Consider the following 22,719-nt stretch of genomic DNA (forward strand, 5'->3'; position numbering starts at 1 on the left):
AAACAACATAATAAAAAACAAGTTTTTTGAAAATTAGTTATCTGTTTTTGCAAATAAACTCTCCATATACATACAGTATATATAAAATGTGTGTGTAATATAGTGAGGCAACGTTTTATTTTGAGGGGTAGGCCTAATACAATATATATATATATATATATATATACAGTATATATATTTATTGTACTTAGGCTTACGATGCTTTTAGGAAACGCAGCCCAGATCAATATCCCAGGAGTTTAATTGACTTGATGCAATACTCTGATTAAAAAGTGTTCCTTTAATTTTTTTTGAGCAGTGTATATATATATATATATTTGGACTGTAATTCGTGTTCTATTATGTTCAACCATTTTGTTCTTTAAAGCTCAACTTTATTTACATTGTTTTTTATCCATTAATGTTCTAGATTCAGAGCTACTAGTGTTTCTGACACAGAGTAAGTTTATTTTCCTTTCTCTCTGTATTTCTTACTGTTGCTGAAGAACTGAGCAGTTGCATGTACTGTACACAAGCATTCAGCAGTGTCTCTGTTCACATGCAGATACAACCATTTTCTAAACTGACATACTCTCTCTTGAACTTTGTGCATGCATATTCGAAAGTCAAGCCCGCCCCTACACATGCATGTAATAACATATGTTTGACTCTTTCTCATGGTTTGCTGTGGTGGATACTTCAGCTCCCTGTATTAAAGGAATATTCAGCAAAAAAAGAAAAAAGAAAATTCATTCATTTACTCCTCATGTCGTTCTAAATCTATGACTATGTGAGGGAGAAAAACATGAATGTGCTACTCTCTCTTTTCTTTTCCATGCATTTATAATAAATTGGAGTTTACAAGCTTCAAAAAGATGTAAATATGACTCATAAATATGTGATATCATTTTACATTTAATGAAGTCATCCGATTTGTATTAAATAACAACAAAAATTTAATATGGTATCATGATAATATGGGTTTTGAACAACATGACGGTTTCTTGAGCAATAAGAAATTATATTGTCAAAAATGTACATTTTACTTGTACTTTTTCTTGTAGTTCTGTTTGTATTGTTCATGGTCCCAATAACCATGTGTTGCTCTTGCACTAAAATTTCTTCCATTTAACCATGTCATTCCTCTTTAACATCATACTGTCATATATATATATAATATATATATAATATATGTATAACTTTTTTTTTATCAAGAATTTCCTATTTTCGTGCCTTCAGGTCTCAGAGGAAGAGATGTGTTGTTATTTTCGATCTGGCTTTGATTGCACCTTTCCTTCTTCAGCTAAAAGCGTTACAGCACTTGTAAACATGTCTGTTTTTGTTTGTTATTCAAAGGAGTATGAGTTTGATTGACATGCGTGATGAAGAGGATGAGATGGCCTACCTTCGGCCACACAGCCAATCACGACATGAGGAGGACCAGTGGCAGGACGTGAGTCACACAAACCCACACAAGCACGTGTTTAATGAGCTCACACGCATAAATGTGTACATTCTCTGGCTTCTGTGTGTAGGACTTGGCTCGCTGGAAGAATCGAAGGCGAAGTGCATCTCAAGATTTGATCAAAAAGGAAGAAGAGAGGAAGATGATGGAGAAGCTAATGACAGCGGATGGAGAATCTGGCCATCGCAGGAAGAGCATCAAGACATACAAAGAAATCGTAGAGGAGAAGTGAGACACAAACTGAAATCTCTATGCCCTCCTGATGTAGCAGATTGTGGGGTTTAGTGAATAGAAGTATTGGCATTGAAATACAGAGTGCAAAATTTACTGCTTTTTAGTGAAACTGCCTTTTAGAATTGATCTAGGCTTAGGGTCACTAGGCTTGACTAAAATACACCTTCTATGATGAGCATGTTTTTAATTTTTGGATTAAAATTCATTTAGGTGATGAATTTTAAAAATGTCAGGGCAATACCACCGTTGTGATATCATAATGACTTTTTTATTTTTACGTAACGATGTAATGGAAATAATAAGAAATGTTTCTTGATGTTTGTTGAAATCTTTCACCAAATCAGCATATTAGAATGATTTCTGAAGGATCATGTTACACAGAAGACCAGATTAATGGTTGCTGAAATTTCAGCTTTGCATAATAGGAATAAATTACATTTTAAAATATATTCAAATAGAAAACAGTTATTTTGAATAGCAACAATATTTCACAATATTACTGTTTTTGATTATATAATACTTTGATTAATAATGCTTAAAGGGGTCATATGACGTTTCTAAAAAGAATATTATGTTGTGTATTTGGTGTAATGAAATGTGTTTATGCGGTTTAAGGTTAAAAAAACATTATTTTTCACATACTGTACATTATTGTTTCTCCTCTATGCCCCGCCTTTCTGAAACTCGTCGATTTTTACAAAGCTCATCGGTCTGAAAAGCGAGGTGTGCTCTGATTGGCCAGCTATCCAGTGCGTTGTGATTGGCCGAATTCCTCAAGCTTGTGAAGGAAATGTTACGCCCCTTGCCATATTGTGATGCCGTCTCCCAGCAGGACAAGACGAAATCAATAAAACCCTTTATAAACGAGGCATTTGTTGCATCCAGTGGGGACATAAGTACTGATTATAATGACTTATACTGTCTTTTTACGCATTGCGTTGCATCGCGCCGCGTACACATAAAACCATGACCAAAACCAACTCACGTTTGAATCATCAGTGGCAAATTCTATAAATATGAAAACGTACTTACAGGCTGTGAGTCAGCATTATTTGTCACAGAGACTTCTTTTAAAAGCATTAAAAATCTTAAGTAGTGCAAGTAGTAATAATCTTGTTTTGTTATTTCTTAGAAAAAAATAATATTTGAAAAAATATATATTATAAATATTTTATAAATATTATATATTTATATTTTATGAATATATAATATTTTTGTCCACCTAATAAAACTTGTTTAGTGTGACCCACCAACTACAGACCCTTATGACTGTATGTCAAGGTCAGTAATTATGAGATAATTTTTGAAAATGCAGTGTTAGTCCCCCAAAAACTTTTTTATATTTGAACATTTATCATGAATATATATTAATGAATGAATTATCATTCTAATATGTAATTGACATTCTATTGATCTCACTCTTTCTCTTTCAGAGAGCGTAGGGAACAGGAGCTACATGAACAATACTGTAAGGCCTCCACCCCAGAAGAGAAAGCAGCTGTGCTTCAACGCTATGCTCTCCGTTTCACCATCAGCGATGCCATATTGGAGAAACTCCAGCTCCCCAAACTGCCTTCTGCTGCTCCACCAATGCACACGTCACCTCTTCATCAACCCGAGAAGAAGCTGACATGCACCACCTTAGTAGAAGCAGAGGTCCCAGAGCCTGAACAAACTACCCAAACACACCACAGTGTCTATATAGACCAGAAGACTACACAAAAACAGGCACCGGCACAGGCCAAAACCCCTGAACCATCACCTTCTGAGACCACCAAAGCTCCAGAAGTCCTGTCAGCACCCACACGAGTTCCTCCGGCTCCGTCGAAGCCTGTACCCCTGATCACCCCAAAACCCTACAGCCAGCCCAAATTCAGCCAAGGCCTCCGCAAATCAGTCAAGGCAAGAATATCTTTCCCAAGACTGTAATATCTATAACAAATTAATTTAACAATGGCAAAAAATCTCTGCATATAAAAACTGGGTAGGACGGCTAGAGATTTTCAAACTTTTTGGACCTCCAAATGTGATGATCTTTCCTAAGTGATTATCTTACTATGTGATGATCTTACAAAAATATAAAGGCAGTTATAGACCTGTTAATATTGTATGAGAAAACACATGCTATTTTAAGGCAAAATGCTTTTGACAAAATTAAATAGTTGGCTTTTAAAATGTAAATATTTAATTACTATACCTGAAGCCAAAGCAGAATTATTAAAATAAAACTAAGCAAAATAATGAAATCAGTTAATTAAAAAATTAAAATAATTTACTTAGAGTTAAGTGAATGTACATCCATTTCATAAAATCTTTTTGATTTGAAATTAGATTTTTTTTTTCCCCCTCAAATTTTCCACGGTGTCCAGACCCATGTTTAAAAACCCCTGAGACAATGCCAGGATAGTTCACTAAAAAATTAAAATTCTGTCATTACTCACCATCATATTGTTCAAAATCTGTATGACTTTCTTTTTTTTCTTTTTTTTTGCGTAACACACAACAGAAGTTATCTTTCATAATGTCTTTTTCCGTATATTGAAAATGGATGAGGCTAATGACAGTTGTTGTTGCCATTGGCTTCCTTTGTATGAAAAAGACCAACCTGGACATCTTGCTAGATAGCTCCTTATGTGTTTCACGCAAGAACGACATAAAGGCAAGTAAATTATCTTTGGGTAATAATAATCAGCTTAAATAAATGTGGGTTGTTTGTTTTTATTACAGAGTGATGGGCTGATTCGTGTGAACTGTGACAGCACTCAGCAGGAGAGCAGAGAGAGGGATGATAGAGATTCTATGTCGTGTCCTCAAATCAACTTCTCTTCCTCACCTCCAAAGCCAGATATTCTAAGTCAACAAAATGAGGAGCTCATTGTTTTAGAAGCCTCAGAACACCAGCAAAACTTACAGACTTCCATTTCTGACAAGAAGAATGAAGTCATAAAGGAGGAAAAAAAGTGTTCTCTTAGTCCTCAGGAAGAGAATAGCAAAGAAGACACCTCAACTACACTGTCGGTGTCAGAACCAGAAGGTTGAGAATTATAATATTAGCCACAGTTTTCAATATTTAGAATATTTGTGGAATATATAGTCGAAGTCAAAAGTTTACATACACCTTGCAGAATCAGCAAAATGTTAATTATTTTACCAAAATAGGAGGGATCATACAAAATGCATGTTATTGTTTATTTAGTACTGACCTGAATAAGATATTTCACATAAACGATGTTTACATATGGTCCACAAGAGAAAATTATTTTAGAATTTATAAATATGACCCCATTCAAAGGTTTACATACACTTGATTCTTAATACTGTGTTGTTACCTGAATGATCCACAGCTGTGCTTTTTTTGTTTAGTGATAGTTGTTCATGAGTCCCTTGTTTGTCCTGAACAGTTAAACTGCCTTCTGTTCTTAAGAAAAATCCTTCAGGTCCCACAATTTTTTTTGGTTTCCCAGCATTTTTGTGTATTTTTCAACAATGACTGTAGGATTTTTATCCATCTTTTCACACTGAGGACAACTGATGCAACTACAAAAGGTTCAAACGCTCACTGATGCTCCAGAAGGAAAAAGTATGCATTAAGAGGGGGAAAACTTTTGAACAGAATGAAGATGTGTACATTTTTCTTATTTTGCCTATTATGCCTATTTTTCATTAAGTACTGCCTTTCAGAAGATACTTACATGTTTCCCTGAAGACAAAATAAGTTAAATTTACCCTGATCTTCACATTTAAAAAGCTGTGGATCATTCAGGGAACAAAACGGTAGTAAGAATCAAGTGTATATAAACTTTTGAATGGGGTCATTTTTATAAATTCAATTATTTTCTCTTGTGGACTATATGTAAACACTAAACATCTTTTATGTGAAATATCTTGTTCAGGTCAGTACTAAATAAACAATAAGATCCCTCTTATTTTGGTAAAATAATTAACATTTTGCAGATTCTGTATATACTGTGTGTGTGTGTGTGTATATATATAATTTTTAAGGAGTCTTATCATGAGAAATTAACATATAGTCATACAATGAAGGTTTACTGTAACTTTCAAAAATCAAAACTTCTTCCCCAGTACAAAAATAATTTTTTTTGATAATTAAAGGGATAATTCACTCCAAAATGAAAAACCTGTGATCAATTGCTCACCCTCTGTAAACTGTATGCATTTCTTTCTTCTGTGGAACATAAAATAATATATTTAGAGAAATGTCACAGTGGGTTTTTTTTTGGTCCATTCCATACAATGGCTGTGTCCGAAAGCTGAAAAATGCTGCCTTCGGAGGAAGCTTCATGGCCTGTCTCTTGAGATGCCTACGTCCGAATCTTTTTTGATAATTAAAGGGATAATTCACTCCAAAATGAAAAACCTGTGATCACTTGCTCACCCTCTGTAAACTGTATGCATTTCTTTCTTCTGTGGAACATAAAATAATATATTTAGAGAAATGTCACAGTGGGTTTTTTTTTTGGTCCATTCCATACAATGGCTGTGTTCGAAAGCTGAAAAATGCTGCCTTCGGAGGAAGCTTCATGGCCTGTCTCTTGAGATGCCTTCATCCGATCGATTTTTGAAGGCAGCATAGATGTTTCCCTCGCTGCCTTTGATATCCCACAATCCTGTGCGTCCCATTTCATGATAGTTGAGCTTAAAAAATAAAGATGGCATCTGAAAGTAGCGTTTGATGATTAGTTTGTGTGTAAATGTATGTTTCTGACCAACTTTTTGATGTTACTTGTTGCGAGAAATCAGTATTATAGTAATTAAATATTCGCTTGGTTATCACGAAAGATTGTTCTATTTTGTTGTAAATCATTAAACCGTTATGTTGTCTCAGACGCCTGTCCAAAATCAGTTTTGTGAGGTGCCTTTGAGCACAAACACTTTCTGCTAAGTCATTGCCTGATATGGCAGCAAGGCAACAAGTCAGGAGTCTAAGCTTTCGGACACAGCCAATGGAAGTCAATGGACTACAATGTTGTTTGGTTCCCAACATTTTTTTAAATCTTCCACAGAACAAAGACATGTTTGTTGTAAATCATTAAACCGTTAAGTTGCCTCAGACGCCTGTCCAAAATCAGTTTTGTGAGATGCCTTTGAGCACAAACACTTCCTGCTAAGTCATTGCCTGATATGGCAGCAAGGCAACAAGTCAGGAGTCTAAGCTTTCGGACACAGCCAATGGAAGTCAATGGACTACAATGTTGTTTGGTTCCCAACATTTTTTTAAATCTTCCACAGAACAAAGACATGCATACAGGTTTGGAATGACAACAGGGTGAGTAAATAATGACATAATTTTCCTTTTTAGGTGGACTATCATTTTAAGTAGTGAAAGTAGTTCAATTTTTTGCATCTAGTCACCTTAATATATTGACTCTTAGCTGCCCACATTTCACATCAGCGACATCCATTACAGCAAGTGTTAAAAAACTTAACCCCTAAGTGCAAATACATACAAATTCTAATTGAGCAAAAATAAAAATTTTAAACAAAGATAAAATGATAAGATTTTTTATTTAAAGCAGAGGTAGACTGAATCATTTTTATATTAACTTATAGTTTCCTATTTCATCAGGAAAGCAGCCAGTGCCTGACACGATGATGAAGCGCAGCTGTGTTGTCACAACAACCATAGTGACAGAACTCACTCAGACACACCCCGTCCCACCAACTGATGCATCCAGCACCGAGCAGGTGGGCCTTGATTTCTCTCTTCAATTTTTAATAAAACATTTATTCATTGATTTTCAAATACATCCGCTGATTCTTAAAGGTAGACCCCTGGGCTGGCTGAAAGTAAGCGATTAGTTAAGAGTTGTCTTTATTATTTTGTATGACATTATCTTGTTTGCGTCTTTGAGCTTGATACTTTATTCTTATTGGTCGGTGTCTTTGCATTCATGACTACTAAACTGTTTAACTGACCCAAATGTGTAATTTCCTATATAGTTGTATTAGTTTTATGTCCACAGTCTTATAAATAAAGTAATTCAGAATAAATCATGAATAAAAAATAAACCAGTTTGCCATGTAATAAGCAGGATGATCGACTGATCATTTTCTGACTGTATGAATAGCTGACTGTATATTATCCCTTATTTATTTGTACAGCTAATTTCTGGCAGCGTTTTATACCTTAATAGCATACCTTTAAAAATGGAGCTGAATGTGCTACTGTCCCTGTTGAAAAAAAACAGTATATGCTGGATAGGTATGTTTTGAAGCATGGCTGCTGGTTTGAGCTGGTTCTTAGCTGGTCATGTGCTGGTCCTAAGCAACTAGCTCCTGCTCAGGACCAGCTTAAACCAGCTCAAACCAGCTGCCATGCTTCAAAACATACCTAACCAGCATATGCTGGATTTTTCAACAGAGGTGTATTCTATTGGAAACCTGCTTTTATTTCAATTTTGACTGTGAAAACAGGAATGATTTTCATTCTTTTCATTCCCCTCAGCTCGATTCAGTCCATAGCTCATGTGATGTGAGTTCAACTGCCGAGTCAAGCAAGACTGAGCAGACTTCATACTCGCTCTCAATGACAGGTAATACAACCCCACTTTAATCTCTCATAATGTGATGACCAAATTAATCCCTATTCCAACTTTCCTACTTTTAGTTATTCGTTTAACTCCTCTAAATCCTCTTTGGGGTTACCTTTCTTTCTGGTTTATGTTTTTCTTGCTTTTTGTCTCTTTCATTGACTACCCCTCTGTCATTTGGTGTGCGTGTGGGTCTGTTAGAGTCCTCACATACCTCTAATAGCTCTAGGTTACGCTGGGAGTTCTTCGCTCCAACAGGTAAAACCAATAAATGAACTAATCACACAGGGCTTCCTTCCCCACGAACAGCAGATGATCCATCTGCCCATCGCTGATCATCTCTCGTTTGTCAGCCTCCTTTGACCTCTCCTGTGGAGGTGCATTGTATAGTAAACGCTTGTCTGCTGAGGGCATTATGAGACACTACAGATTTTTAAACTGGTTTTTGAGTGTAGGGGAGAGTGGAGTAAGCTGTGCCACTTTACCTTAAGTTGTCATAAAGTTAAGGACAAAGGAGACATATGTGAAACATATTATACTGTACATTATTGTTCAAAAGTGTTTTAATTTTTTTTAATCAGCAAGGACACATTAAATTGATCAAAGGTGACAGTAAAGGCGTTTACATTTTTCCTGTTTCATTTTTTCTATTTCAGATAAATTCTGTTTGTTTTAAACTTCCTATTTTTCAAAGAATCCTGGGAACACAAACATGTATCACCATTAAACAAAAATATTAAGTAGCACAGCTGTTTTAAACATTAATAATAAGAATGTTTCTTGAGCACCAAATCAGCATATTAGAATGATTTCTGAAGAATCGTGTGAGACTGGAGTAATGGCTGCTGAAAATTCAGCTTTGCCATTACAGAAATGAAGTAAATTTTTAAAACATTTAAAAATAAAATTGTTATTTGAAATTTTAATAATATTTCACAATAATACTGATTTTGCTGTATTTTTGTTCAAATAAATGCTGCTTTGGTGAGACTTTCAGTAGCAGCAATAACAAAAACAACAAAAAACTTTATTATTATATTATATTATATTATATTATATTTAATGGCCAATCTCAAATAATATACATGGTTATACAATTGCAATTTACCAATATACAGTATATGATATATAGTTATAGAACCAGATAAATTTGCTTTGACATAAAATTAATTTTAATTGCCATGTAGAAAAGGTACTTTGACTTTGATTTACTAGTCTATAGTATATATTTACTAGTATATAGTCACATGACGAAAATTGTGCACAATTTCTTAAGGAGCATATTCAGTTTACCCACTCTCACATCTTACCCCACTCTTTCCTCATCTTTCCTTCTAAACATAGAGTTGTGTGTCATTTTGTCCTCATCAGGCATCTGTAGCATGGACATATATCAGCACTCCATGACTATAGATTAGATTTATTTAGTCGGGTCATGCACAGTAATTGAACATGTAGAAATTAAGATGCTCTGCGTTATTGCTTTTTTCTGTTGTTTTCATGTCTAGATTTACAACTCTCAGAGAATAGATCCTTCTTGTCTTTGCCTCTGCTTATACCAGGTATTCATATCCATCTCAGGTGATAGAATCACAAGTGGTCCAGCTACATAAAGGTGTAAACAGGGTCCAAAATCATTGATTGAATCCCTCAAACTATATTTGGAAGTGATGAAGACTATAAATATAGTAACACAATGAAACCTGTCAAAATCTGATCATAAGTGGATACAGGAGATCAATTGGAGATGCAAGTGAGTAATAATAATAATATATGTAAACAAGGATCACAAGATGGATGTTAGTACCGGGTGTAAATAGAGACATCATGTCTCAACACTTCTTTTTTCTGTGTCATTTTAATGTTTTATGCTCTGTGTATCTGTGTACCAGTTTGAGCTCCTATGGTGCTATTACTTTCATTAGCACATGAAGAGATTAATGAGTACATGATGAGTTTCTAAAGTCACTGTTCCCCTCTTCTTTCCTCCACAGAGGGGATTGACTACTCCATTGATTGTGTAAGTACTTAAGTATGCCAAAATCACACTCACTCTTCCTGAATCTCTCTTTATTTCTTTTCACTCTTTTTTTCCTTTGTTAGTCCTTCATTGTAACTAGGGATGTGCATTTTGGTCATTTTGGCTGTTAGAGTACTGGCTTGATGGGAACAGATTGTATTTGGCATGTTTGCTGTTGCATTGCTTTTCACTGAAGTTTCAGTGTATCGCACCAATAGCTTTACGCTTTCAGTTACAACTGAAAGTTAAAACACAAATTTAAGTTACAACACAAATAGTTAAAAAGTGTTGATGCATCTTAAAAAAAACAGCATTCTGTTGCATTTAGTTGTATCTACTGTCATACTATTTATTAATATTTTATATGAGATTTCATATTTTAAGCTGTAGTAATATTATATAGTTTTGTCTTTTTTATTTATATATATAGCTTTGATTTTATTTTTATTTCAGTTTTTAGCTCTTTAACTTAAATATTAGAAATGTTGTCTTTGCAACTAACTGAAATAAAAAGTTTTAAGTTTATTTTTTTTATATTTTATTAATATATATTTTTAAACTGTTTAAACTGAAAATTTGGTTTCAGTCACGTTTGTGAACTTTGGATTTCATGTGTGTTTTTGCTGTTTGAACTGCAAAACCGGAAGAGATATGAGTTGTTTTAGCAAAAAGAAAATATTTTTGGATTTTGTTGTTTTTGCCGGTCTGAAAAAAGGTTTAAAGTAACCAGTTGAAACAAGTTGCCCACAAAAGCCCACAACTGCAAAGTAGCACTCAAATTGTTACTGTAACAAATCACTTAATAAAAAATGAGGCCCAATTTTGGCACGTTGAACAAAAACATCGTTACACAACTGATTTTTAATAATTGATCATTACTTTCGAGTACTCATGCTCATAACCTAGTTAGAACAGCATAGATGCACCCTGTCTTCTTACCTACTTTCCTTTTTTCCTTTCTGCTTCTGTGTTTGTGTGTGTATTTGTGTGTTTGTGTGTGTGTGTGTGTGTGTGTGTGTGTGAATCAGATTGAAACCCCAATGTTGAACCTTGCAAAAAGGGTTGATCACTGGACATGGGATCCTAATGAAGAGCGTAGACGACAGGAGATGTGGCAGCAGGAGCAGGAACGCCTGCTGCAGGTACAGTAGCCAGCTTGGGGTTTGTCTGAGAGAAGTGAGCACCTGCTGTTCTGTAGAGACAACTTTCTCTGTTGTTGTGTTCTGATTAGCATTTTACCATCTCTTCCTGTGTTCCCTTCACATTCTCTCAAATCTATCACACTTTTTGTTGACTTTGGTATACCTGTGAAATACAAAAGGAGGAATTTTGAAGAATGTGTTGATCAGTCTTGTCCATGCAGTAACAATAAAAGAGGACTGAAGCTTTCAATTTTCATAAAGGTCACAAAAGCACTTGTGTATTTATGTTGGTTTCATACCAGGGGCGTAGCCATCATTTCAGAAGTGAGGGGGACAGAAATATCTAATGTACCAATACCTTTTTTTTTTAATTACAAGTAATTGAAAAGTTTTATTTTTCTCTTATTTCTTATTTTTAATTGGCTAAGAAATCAAATACACTGCTGGACAATAACAAATCATTTGTATTCTATAAAATTTTCCTATATTTTCCTAATGACAATTTTGTGATTTATTTATGTAAAATTTTTTCCTTTTTATCACAGAAGGCGGCAGAATAGTTTCTATACTAATAATAAACGCTACTTCAATTAGCACTGCATTATTCATAACTTTATTTATTACTTGGAGAGGACTTGAAAAACACACATAAACCATATTGTCACACTTCGCTGGAGCAAGGGAACGGGAGGAACGAGGAGACTTCACAAAAACGAGAGTCTTTAATGATTCCAATGGGAGACACAGAGCACAAGGATGACGTTCACAACAAGTAGATAACGAGTAGACCTGACAAACACAAACTGAACAGACTAGGACTTTTAAACACAGGGCAATCAGGGGAACACAGGTGACATCAATGGAACAATCAAACTAAACGAGGACAGGACCAAATAAGGCAAAACAGGAACTGAAACACATGACATTTCGCCCCCTCCCGGAAGGTGCGTCCTCGGTCTACGAGGTGGAGCCACTGGGTCTACGGGCCGAGGCGGAGTCCGGGCCTCGGAGGCTGGAGGCGGAGGTGAGGGATTCTCCAGCCATGGCAACGCTGGAGGATGGCAGACCCGCGGCGCTCGAACCATATTGATGGTGGGCTGAGGGCGAGCAGAGGGGCTGCCAGACGACAGCAGTGGAGGAGGCAGGAGCGGGCGGGTGGGCGAGCATTCATGAGCCTCCGGGCTCTCAGGGCTGCCCTCGGGGATCAGAGCCCACTCCTGGCTGGACTGGGAAACGGGAGCCCCCTCAGGGCTGGACGGGACCAGCGGGGATGAAGGAGAGGGGAGAGGGAGCACATCGGCTTCCAGCTCAGTTTCCCAGTCAATAAGGTCCCCTTCTAAGTCCAGCAGTCCTATATGTATTATCAGCTCACCCTCAGCCGCGGTGCAGTGGGCGGAGCTCCACTCCGTGCTCTCACCGTCCACGGCTTTCTCCCTCACGATGGGCGTTGCAGCCAGCTCACACACCTGGTCTGATGGCTTGGGCTCTACTTCCGGGGCGATCCTCCGCTCAGTCGCTCGGCATTGCGCTGGCTCGTAGATCGCGGCGGGAATTGGCTCTCCGTCATCGGTGGGCTCGGGCTTTAGCTCCGCACAGCGGGGAGATGGTGGGCTGGGCTCTGGGTCCAGAGTGGATCTGGCGAGATCATCCTCGGAAGTGATTATGAGAGGCGATCCGTTTCTCGCCAGAATCCACTCCACAAACGCGGTGAAATCCGCTCGAGGACCATCTTCGGACGACGGTGCTCTGCACGCGGTGTTTAAACTTGCGTCGTAGAACGCACAGAGCGCGTCGTCCGGGTAGCTGGTGGTGTTAGCTAGCAGCTGAAACAGTCTAGTATGGTCCTCGAGCGATCTCTCCCCCTGCTCCAGCAGGATGAGGAGATATTCCGGGTGAAGGAGGGCATCCATGAGGGAACAATGGAAAAAAAAGACACTGGGTAAAAACGGGAAACAAAACAGATGGTAGACACACAGAGGTTACTGTTTTGGTCAGGTCTTCGATCACACTTCGCTGGAGCAAGGGAACGGGAGGAACGAGAAGATTTCACAAAAACAAGAGTCTTTAATGATTCCAATGGGAGACACAGAGCACAAGGATGACGTTCACAACAAGTAGATAACGAGTAGACCTGACAAACACAAACTGAACAGAAACACAAAACAGGAACTGAAACACGACACATATATTGTCGCAGCCGTGTGTTTAATGTCTTTACGTTTCATCAGTCAAACGTTTCTGCTTTTTATTCAGCTTATACAGCGATATCTGGATGCTTTTGGGGTCAAGATTTTTTTGTTAAGAAAATATTACTTGTTCAACATGGATGGATTAAATTGTTCAAAAGTGAAAGCAGACTTTTACGTTATTCAAAAAAAATCAATTTCAAATAAAGTAAGTTTTCAACATTTATTTTAGATATTAGAATGATTTCTGAAGGATCTTGCGACACTGAAAACTGGAGTAATAGCTGCTGTTTCAAATTCATCCTTGATATTAAAAGAAAAAATTACATTTTAAATATATTTAAAAAAAAAAAGATTTTTAACTATACCTTTAATCCCTCTTTTTCTTTTTCTGCAGGAGAAATATCAGCGAGAGCAAGAGAAGCTGAAGGAGGAGTGGGAGAGAGCACAGAGAGAAGTGGAAGAGGATGAGAGGAGACACCATGAAGAGGTACGTATTTTAACTATTTCACATGAGATCTAATTGGTTCTTAATGACCACTAATTAGCTCTTAATCAATAGGAAAGGCGGATACTGGAGGAAACCGTGACCCCACTGACCCCTCGCACCTCAGGTTTATCATACTGTATGGTGACAGAGGCTCCGCCCCTCACCCAGCCCTCAGCCCCACATGACACCATTGTCCTCTCCTTGGCTGACTGGGAAAAGAAACAGGAAATGTTGGAGAAACAGGCACAGACAAACCAGAGTAACAGACTTACACACAGGTGGAGTACATACAAAATCCATTTGAAAAAAAATCCTTTTTCCACGAGAATAATGGTAACTTGCTATAGTAACAAACCCTACAAAAAAAATTTATTACAATTTTAATGTCAAATGCAATTTATTTCAGCTGATTTTGAGGTACTCTGGCAACCTGTCATTGGAAAAGGTGTAATGGTCAAGTACAGATGCAAGTGTTGATATCATAACTCTGCACACAGGATATGTCTGAAAGGATGTTTCAATTTTAATATAACCTCTCTAGCCCTGATCAAGTAATCACACCAGCTCAGCAGAATGGTCAGAGAACTGAACCTCAGGAGAGCCAAACAGCTACACCACAACTGCAGTTTATACAGGGTAAGACACAAACACTAACCCTGGGTCAAAATGGATGTCCTAAATGACAAAATGTAATTTATAAAATAAATATTTTTAGTAAACATGTAAAAAAAAATTATTTTTCTTGGTTTCATACATTTTTGATTATCTACAAAGAAAAAATAATAATAATAGACTGTAAAATGTCAAGTGAAGCAACCATCATGTAAAAAGTAACTTCAATTAAATTCAAAAATGTTTTCAAACACAATTTTCAACATCAATTATTATTATTATTATATTCATTAAATATCATGACCTTGATTTGAAGGACAAGAGGTTTTTAGAAATAACCAATCTTCTTATAACAACATTTTAGATATTTTTAAATCTAATATTAAATAAGTCATTAATATATTTATATTTAGTTATATTATATTATATTATTCTAAATAATAGCAATAGCATTATTATTATTATTACTATAATACAACACTCTATATAATAGAGTGTGTGTTTGTGTGTGTGTGTGTGTATGTATATATATATATATATATAATTTTCTTTTCATTAATATCAAATAATTTTATTAGGATTACATCATTTGACCTGAACAAAGCTTTCATAACAAAAGAAAATATCTGATATTGTTTTCTTAATACACACAAAAAAAGGATCCTTTTTTGAATTTCTCTCTTGTAGTTTATGCCATGCTGACTTCTACCAACATTTCTGAAATCTTTAAATTATAAAAAAAGAAAAATGTTTTATATAATACAACTTAAAAATAGCCTTGTTAAAACTTAAAAAAGAAAATACAAGAACATATTTTTTTAATGCTTTACTCGTCTGCCACAATAATGTTTACGTATATACAAAACGGTTACACTTTATTTTAAGGTGTTCTTGTTACAGTGTAATTATGCATTTAAGTACTGAGTAATATTAATTAACTACATGTACTTACAATATGGTTAGGTTTAGGATCAGGGTTTGGCTTAGGGTTACTTGCACGTAATTATGCATAATTTATTGTTATTATAATAGTAAATACATGTAACGTGTAACAAGGACAGCTTAAAGTGTTACCTGCACACTGGATACTCAATTAAAACAGCTAATTAGGAGACACGCATGCTTTTTCTCTTTGTGTTATTACAGATGGCTCTTGGAGCTGTAAGTCTAAAGACAGACAAGAAGATTTGAAGAAAACTGCCTCACTGGATCGTAAACCGAGTCCACCTCAGAGCCAGACCACAAGGATGAGGAGGTGTGTGTGTTTGTGGGAATGCATGCTGGCTTGCATACACACGTGTACCAAAATGCTGCTTGGCTTTGCTATGAGTGGAGGATGTTTTAAAGATCAGGGGCCTCATTTATAAAACTTTAGGTAGAATTCATCCTAAAAGTGTATGTACGCACGAAAGCTAGATTCTGCGTACGCACAAAAGTTTTCCGATTTTTAAAACCATTCGTACGCCAGAACCTGTGCAAAAATCCTTTTATAAATCCCAGTCAGAGAAAGATTGTGCGTACGTGCATTTCCACCCCGTCTCCTCCCCGAAATCACCATATATGGAGCTTACCATGCCTAGTTTTACTATGCATAACCTCATCTGCATATCATTTCCATGCATATTCCCATCCACGTGACACCATGTTTAACACCGTCAAAGATAAAAGACATTAAGGAAATATGAGATATACGGACTATAAATGCCATTTGTGCCATACATAAATTTTTATTTCTAAAAATCATCCAATATCATTGTTATGTTTTAGAATAAATACAGTGGGTATAGAAAAGAATCACCCCCTTTACATTAATCACATTTTTTCTATTGCTATTAATATTATCACAACACACAGATAGATAGATAGATAGATAGATAGATAGATAGATAGATAAAATAATATGGATTCCAAATTATATTGCCCAAAAAGAGCCCTAAAATATCCTCACATTAACAATGCATACAGTACAAAAAATATAATTTTTAAATGGATTAGACAAGCCTCTCCAGCATTTGTTTGGGGTAGGGCTCCTGTACTTGACTTGAAATCGGTCAAATTTCTTCATTTGTCAACGTCAACAAATACTTGAAAATGAGGCTCAGTGTCTTTTCTCTTTTTTCAAATGTGTTCTGTCTTGCGTACTGCTCAGTGCATGTCACCATTTTCCAACTTATTAGCAATCAATTTGGTTGCTAACTATTTTTATGATTGTGTGCATTTTAAAGATTATTATCTGCTGTAACTCATGGATGGCCCTGAGTCCAACAACATCGTTATTCCCCTCAAACCAGGCCAGAGTGAAAAGAGCGGGTGCTGTTTAAAAAGACAAGAGGCATGACGTGATTGGGGACAAAAACAGCCGTTAATATCTTAAATTTAATATATTGACATGTATTTACTGTATATTTATTTTATTCATTTTAGAGCTTTTTATGTGCTACCATATAAAATGTATTGTTTTTATTTCCATAAACACATTTATTGTGCCAATGAGGCATTTTTTTTTAAATGACACATTGTGTGTTAAAATCCTACACAATATGTGTCAGAATGCTGTCAACACTACAATTTGAGTTGTTGTTGTTTTTTTTGACACATCTGTTCTTGCAGTGCGAACTCAGAAAATGACTCGTTTTGGATTGTGACACTTTATGAAGTACTAGTGCAGCGAAAGCCCGCCTCTGCGGGAGAAGATCAACGCCTACATCTACATTACTGCCTCTTTAGCCCTGCCTACTGATACACGCTTGTTTTCCATGCATATTCCCATCCACGTGACACCATGTTTAACTCCATCAAAGGTACAAGACATTAAGGAGATACGGACTATAAATGCCATTTCTGCCATACAATTTACATTGCTAAAAATCATCCAGTTACCTTGTTATGTTTTAGAATAAATATATCAAAAAATCCATAAAAACAAAATTGTATAAAATACTTCTCAGAGAAACATTTTAGAAAAGAGTTGATTCATTCTTTTACACTGACCGAATAGTAGGCTATTTTAATTGTTTTAAATAAATCAAATTTATGCCATTTTGCTGATAATGTACACAAATGTTTTAGGGTATTTATATAGGCTAGTTTGGCCTACTTATATTTTGCAGTAGAAAATGCTGTTGTCTTACTCGGCGCGTCACTGACAAAATAAAAAAAAAATGAAACGTGCAAATCTTACCGTTTCCTTTAAATTCTATCCTTCAAATATGACTATCACAGAAGGAGTCTGCCTGCACACATCAACATCTCTGTGAAGCAGTAGTTGTACAGTATTGTCATTGGACCTATTCAAACCTGCCGATGGACCGTTCATCCACCGAATCCAGCAGTGTCTCCCATAATATCGAAGTGCGCATCATTTCCTTGTTCTCACTAAAAATATTTTCTCATAACGTGAGATCTGCAGTTTAGTTTAAGGAGGAATTATTGTGCGCCTAGCACTCCTCCCTGTCATTAAAACATAGCATGCCACAGGAAAAGTCATCAAAAATATAGCGCATCCACTACAAATATGTCTATTCATATAATCTTTAACTTTTGCATAATGACTTTATGTAATCTCAGTGCTCATCTCCATTAATGAGTGTCATTTTTAATCTAATTGTTTATATCAAAATGAAAACAGACTTTAAAATACTTAATTGTTTTGCTCACTGTAGTAAAAGTGTGCGTACGCATGGGTCAGAGTTTGCGTGCATACTTCATTGTTTTGCTCACTGTAGTAAAAGTGTGCATACACGTGGGTCAGAGTTTGCGTGCAGGTGCGCAAATTTTCCCGTCAAGTTTGTTTTTATAAATCCCATCTTTTGCATAGGAAGTGGCGTACGCCTCTTTCAGGGCATGTTTCAGGTTATAAATGAGGCCCCTGGTCATATTAAGTTTTTTTCTTGGGCCATGGAACATTTCTGCATATGACTTGCTTTCACAGTTGTGTGTCTCTATGCTTGTGTGTATGTGTGTGTGGCTGCTGGCAGGACTGGGTCGTGTGAAAATGTTTTAGGGACACACCCATCAAAATCACCCACACCATCACAAGACACGCCACCTCCATCACCCAGCAGGTATGAGCCTTCCCTCCATCACATACTCAATCACATGGAGATACATGTGTGTGTGTGTGTGTGTGTGTGGAGCATTTTAGTAATAGGCTTCGAAAGCATTTGTGCACTTCACCCAGACATAGTGATTGCGTCATGCTGTTGAACTGGCCTGTAAGATTTCTTGCATTTAATTTAAATGCAAAAGTATTGGTTTAAAGGAATAGTTCGCCCAAAAATGAACATTTGCTGAAAATGTACTCATCCTCAGGCCATCCAAGATGTAGATGAGTTTGTTTCTTCATTGGAACAGATTTAGAGAGATGTAGCATTGCATCACTTGCTCACCAATGAATCCTCTACAGTGAATGGGTGCCGTCAGAATGAGTTGAACAGCTGATAAAAACATCATAGTAATGTACAAGTAATCCACACTTCAGTCCTTCAGTTAGCACCTTGTGAAGTGAAAAGCTGTGTGTTTATAATAAATTCATCATTAAGGCATTTTAACTTTAAACCATTGCTTCTGACCAAAATACGTCCATAATCCATAAAACTGTCCATAAAATGCAAAACTGTTGATTTGGGTTCAGCACATGATGATCCAAGTTGTGCCACCATGATAATAAGGCATAATCATTGCTTTCATTTCAGTAGTTACATAATCATGCTAAATGCTTTGCGCACAATCCTATTTATTTAAATTGCGTGCCTGTATTGCATTTGTTACCTCTTTAAAGTCTTTTTTTTTTATTATTGCTTTTCATCCAAGACCTGACAAGAAAAGAATGTTTTACATTAAAGGGTTAGTTCACCCAAAAATGAAAATTAGTCCATAAATTACTCACCCTCAAGTCATCCTAGGTGTATATGACTTTCTTCTTTCAGACGAATCCAGTCGGAGTTATATTAAAAATAGTCTTTGATCTTTCAAGCTGTTTAATGCCACTCAGCGGGTGTTGCATGCATCGAAAGAAGAAAGTCATATACACCTAGGATGACTTGAGGGTGAGTAATTTATGGACTAATTTTCATTTTTGGGTGAACTAACCCTTTAATATATGGCTTTGTATGGCACCCTCTGCAGGTCAGTAAGTGGAAAGAAGCTTTGCTCCAGTTGTGCACATCCGTTGGGTAAAGGAGCAGCTATGATCATTGAAAGCTTGGGGTTGTACTTCCATATTCAGTGTTTTAAGGTAAAACTCAGATACTTTTGTCTCTGTGTGTGCGTAAGAAACTTGTGCATCCTCTTAAATCATTATCTGATGTGTTCTAGTGTGGCATATGTAAAGGGTTACTTGGAGACACAAGTGCTGGAACTGACGTCAGAATTCGAAATGGACTTCTTAATTGTCAAGAATGCTACATAAAATCAAGAGGTGAGGCTTAATGTGTTTTAATTGTATCTTAAACATGATCCTAAATGTGCAGGTTACTGTAATTCCCTTTTTTTCTGTATTTTGTATCATAAACAGGAAAATCTTAATGACATTAGCTTTAAATTATTTTAGTAATTTCTTCAACTATGGGGCCTGTTGACATTTAGAAAATGAACTCTTAAAACACTTTTAACAAAATCACTAGTTCATTTGTTGATATACGTAAATCAAATGAGAGTTTTCTGTCAAGTCTTCACCACATTTCAAATTTTGTACTGTGATTAATAACATTCTGTGGTGGAAATAACATTGTTTTACAGAATAACGCCTTTGCCTTGCTTAGTCTGATTTTATTGCTAGCATTTTATTTATCCTAAATACACACAATTACATCTGTTATTATAAATGTATTTTTTGTAATGTAATTACAATTTAATACGATTTTGAATTTTTTTTTACATCATTTGACAAAAGAACATTTAGAAATATAATATAAAAATATAATTTTTATTTTTCTTCACACATCACATGTGACATATTTCATATCAGTCAGTAATAATTTACCATAAAATATATTTTAAAGTAAACATTTATCATGGTTTTTTATTATTTTTATGATTGATTTTTTTTTCTTACTTTAAGATTGAAAATATGGGTCTAGTACAAGGGTAAAACAATCCTAAACATATTTTCAGGACATTTTTAATGTGCTCCTTCCTTGCAGCTGCTGGCCAGCCAACAACATTGTGATGCCTCTGCACTTCTGACAAAGAAATGGAAGTTATCAGGTTAAACCGACCCAGGACCATACCCAAGAAGAACGGATTTTACATTTATACAATGTTTTCCTTACAGCACAATCAAGCATAGCCATTAAAGTCAAAACTGGAATCATGGACACATGATGGGTTTTCCTCTGGACTTTCTTTGACTGTCATTGTGCTCGTTGAAAAACGACTTTATCGCTTACATGATAAAAAGTCCATAAGATATTACTGCGATTACAGAGACTACAGCGAGTCTGTTCATACTGTTAGTTTAACACTTTAGAATGAGAAGTAACGGTAGCACTTTACCTCACAGTGGCCATGTTACACACATCTCAACAGCAATAAGGCCAGAAACATACTTTACACAAATGCAGATTAATGTGTCAATATCAAAACTCAGTTCTAAAGGCTGAGATAGAGATCAGTCAAATGCCTGTGCCATTAACCCAAATAATATCTAGGTAGCTGTTGACACTCTCACAACACTTGTCAGTGGGGCAGTACCTTTTCAAAATGTACTAATGCATACCTAATATGTACCTTAAAGGTGCTAATTATTTTTTGAGAGTATAAACGATATAAAAATCTAAAATCAAGATTCTCTTAAAACGGTTGCCTCATGACAGTAGTTTGCCTAAGAGAGAAAACTGATTTGTAGAAGCCAAAGGGTCAAGGCTAACTACAACATTCTGGGAGCAAAAAGCATCTTTTGCCATTGACGGCCATTCAAAAGTAGCATTGTATTCTGACTAAATAAGCAACTCAAGGCTGTAAACATGTCTTAAACATTGGGGGGACCATTTTTTGGAAAAAAAAAGAAGAAAAAAGAATAGCGTAATAAGAAAAATAATTTTTTGTAGTTATCTATTTGAACTGTTTGCTACCGAGCCCCATGCGGAGCCCTAGGGTGCGCACATTTGACTAATTCGTAGGAATTAAAGAATTAAAGAATTCTTTAAAAACATGAAAGAAATAAGAAAAATAATATTTTTTGTAAAAAAAAAAAAGAAGAAAAAAGAATAGCGTAATAAGAAAAATAATTTTTTGTAGTTATCTATTTGAACTGTTTGCTACCGAGCCCCATGCGGAGCCCTAGGGTGCGCACATTTGACTAATTCGTTCCCTCGATGAACTAAAACGTGCACACGATTATTATTTCGTTCCCTCGATTTGCTAAATCGTGTGCACAATTTACTAATTCGTTCTCTTGAGTTATAAATCGTGTGCACAATTTAGCAAATCGAGGGAATGAATTAATAAATCGTGCACACAATTTATAAATCGAGGGAACGAAATAGTAAATCGTGCGTACTATTTTTTTCCTGCATGCCATGTGCGGGGCTCCGTAGTTTGCAAATATTTTTATTTTAAAATTTGCCACCATTCACTCTTATTCATGCCTATGTGAAAAATGGCAACATAATTCGAAATGGCAAAAAAAAAGCCCTAGGGTGCGCACATTTGACTAATTCGTTCCCTCGATGAACTAAAACGTGCACACGATTACTATTTCGTTCCCTCGATTTATAAATCGTGTGCACAATTTAGCAAATCGAGGGAACGAATTAATAAATCGTGCACACAATTTATAAATTGAGGGAACGAAATAGTAAATCGTGCGTACTATTTTTTTCCTGCATGCCATGTGCGGGGCTCCGTAGTTTGCAAATATTTTTATTTTAAAATTTGCCACCATTCACTCTTATTCATGCCTATGTGAAAAATGGCAACATAATTCGAAATGGCAAAAAAAAAAAAAACTGGATATTACTGTTGGTTGTTTAACATTTTTATGTTATAAAAAAAGTTTCAAATATGAAATGTTTAGCTACTTACCTTGCACTCTTTCAC

At 35.9% G+C, this 22,719-nt stretch overlaps 1 protein-coding gene across 2 annotated transcripts in view; it reads left to right on the forward strand.

Moving 5' to 3' along the window:
- Positions 1 to 21,776, forward strand: part of LOC107754143 (LIM and calponin homology domains-containing protein 1-like) — a 56,997-nt gene extending 35,221 nt beyond the window's left edge. For both annotated transcript variants that reach the window (XM_016570473.1, XM_016570474.1), the window contains 17 exons: positions 410 to 439; positions 1,336 to 1,432; positions 1,515 to 1,672; positions 3,112 to 3,580; positions 4,406 to 4,712; positions 7,266 to 7,384; positions 8,145 to 8,232; positions 10,224 to 10,249; positions 11,278 to 11,391; positions 13,975 to 14,067; positions 14,140 to 14,345; positions 14,609 to 14,703; positions 15,826 to 15,934; positions 18,657 to 18,743; positions 19,807 to 19,915; positions 19,996 to 20,098; positions 20,823 to 21,776. In XM_016570473.1, the coding sequence (XP_016425959.1) occupies positions 410 to 439; positions 1,336 to 1,432; positions 1,515 to 1,672; positions 3,112 to 3,580; positions 4,406 to 4,712; positions 7,266 to 7,384; positions 8,145 to 8,232; positions 10,224 to 10,249; positions 11,278 to 11,391; positions 13,975 to 14,067; positions 14,140 to 14,345; positions 14,609 to 14,703; positions 15,826 to 15,934; positions 18,657 to 18,743; positions 19,807 to 19,915; positions 19,996 to 20,098; positions 20,823 to 20,848 (2,236 nt within the window). In that variant the 3' untranslated portion in view covers positions 20,849 to 21,776. The remainder of the gene's footprint in view (positions 1 to 409; positions 440 to 1,335; positions 1,433 to 1,514; positions 1,673 to 3,111; positions 3,581 to 4,405; positions 4,713 to 7,265; positions 7,385 to 8,144; positions 8,233 to 10,223; positions 10,250 to 11,277; positions 11,392 to 13,974; positions 14,068 to 14,139; positions 14,346 to 14,608; positions 14,704 to 15,825; positions 15,935 to 18,656; positions 18,744 to 19,806; positions 19,916 to 19,995; positions 20,099 to 20,822) is intronic.
- Positions 21,777 to 22,719: the final 943 nt, after the last annotated feature.

The sequence above is a fragment of the Sinocyclocheilus rhinocerous genome, unplaced genomic scaffold (assembly GCF_001515625.1).
Source record: "Sinocyclocheilus rhinocerous isolate Xijiao unplaced genomic scaffold, SAMN03320098_v1.1 scaffold681, whole genome shotgun sequence".
Taxonomy (NCBI): Eukaryota; Metazoa; Chordata; class Actinopteri; order Cypriniformes; family Cyprinidae; genus Sinocyclocheilus; species Sinocyclocheilus rhinocerous.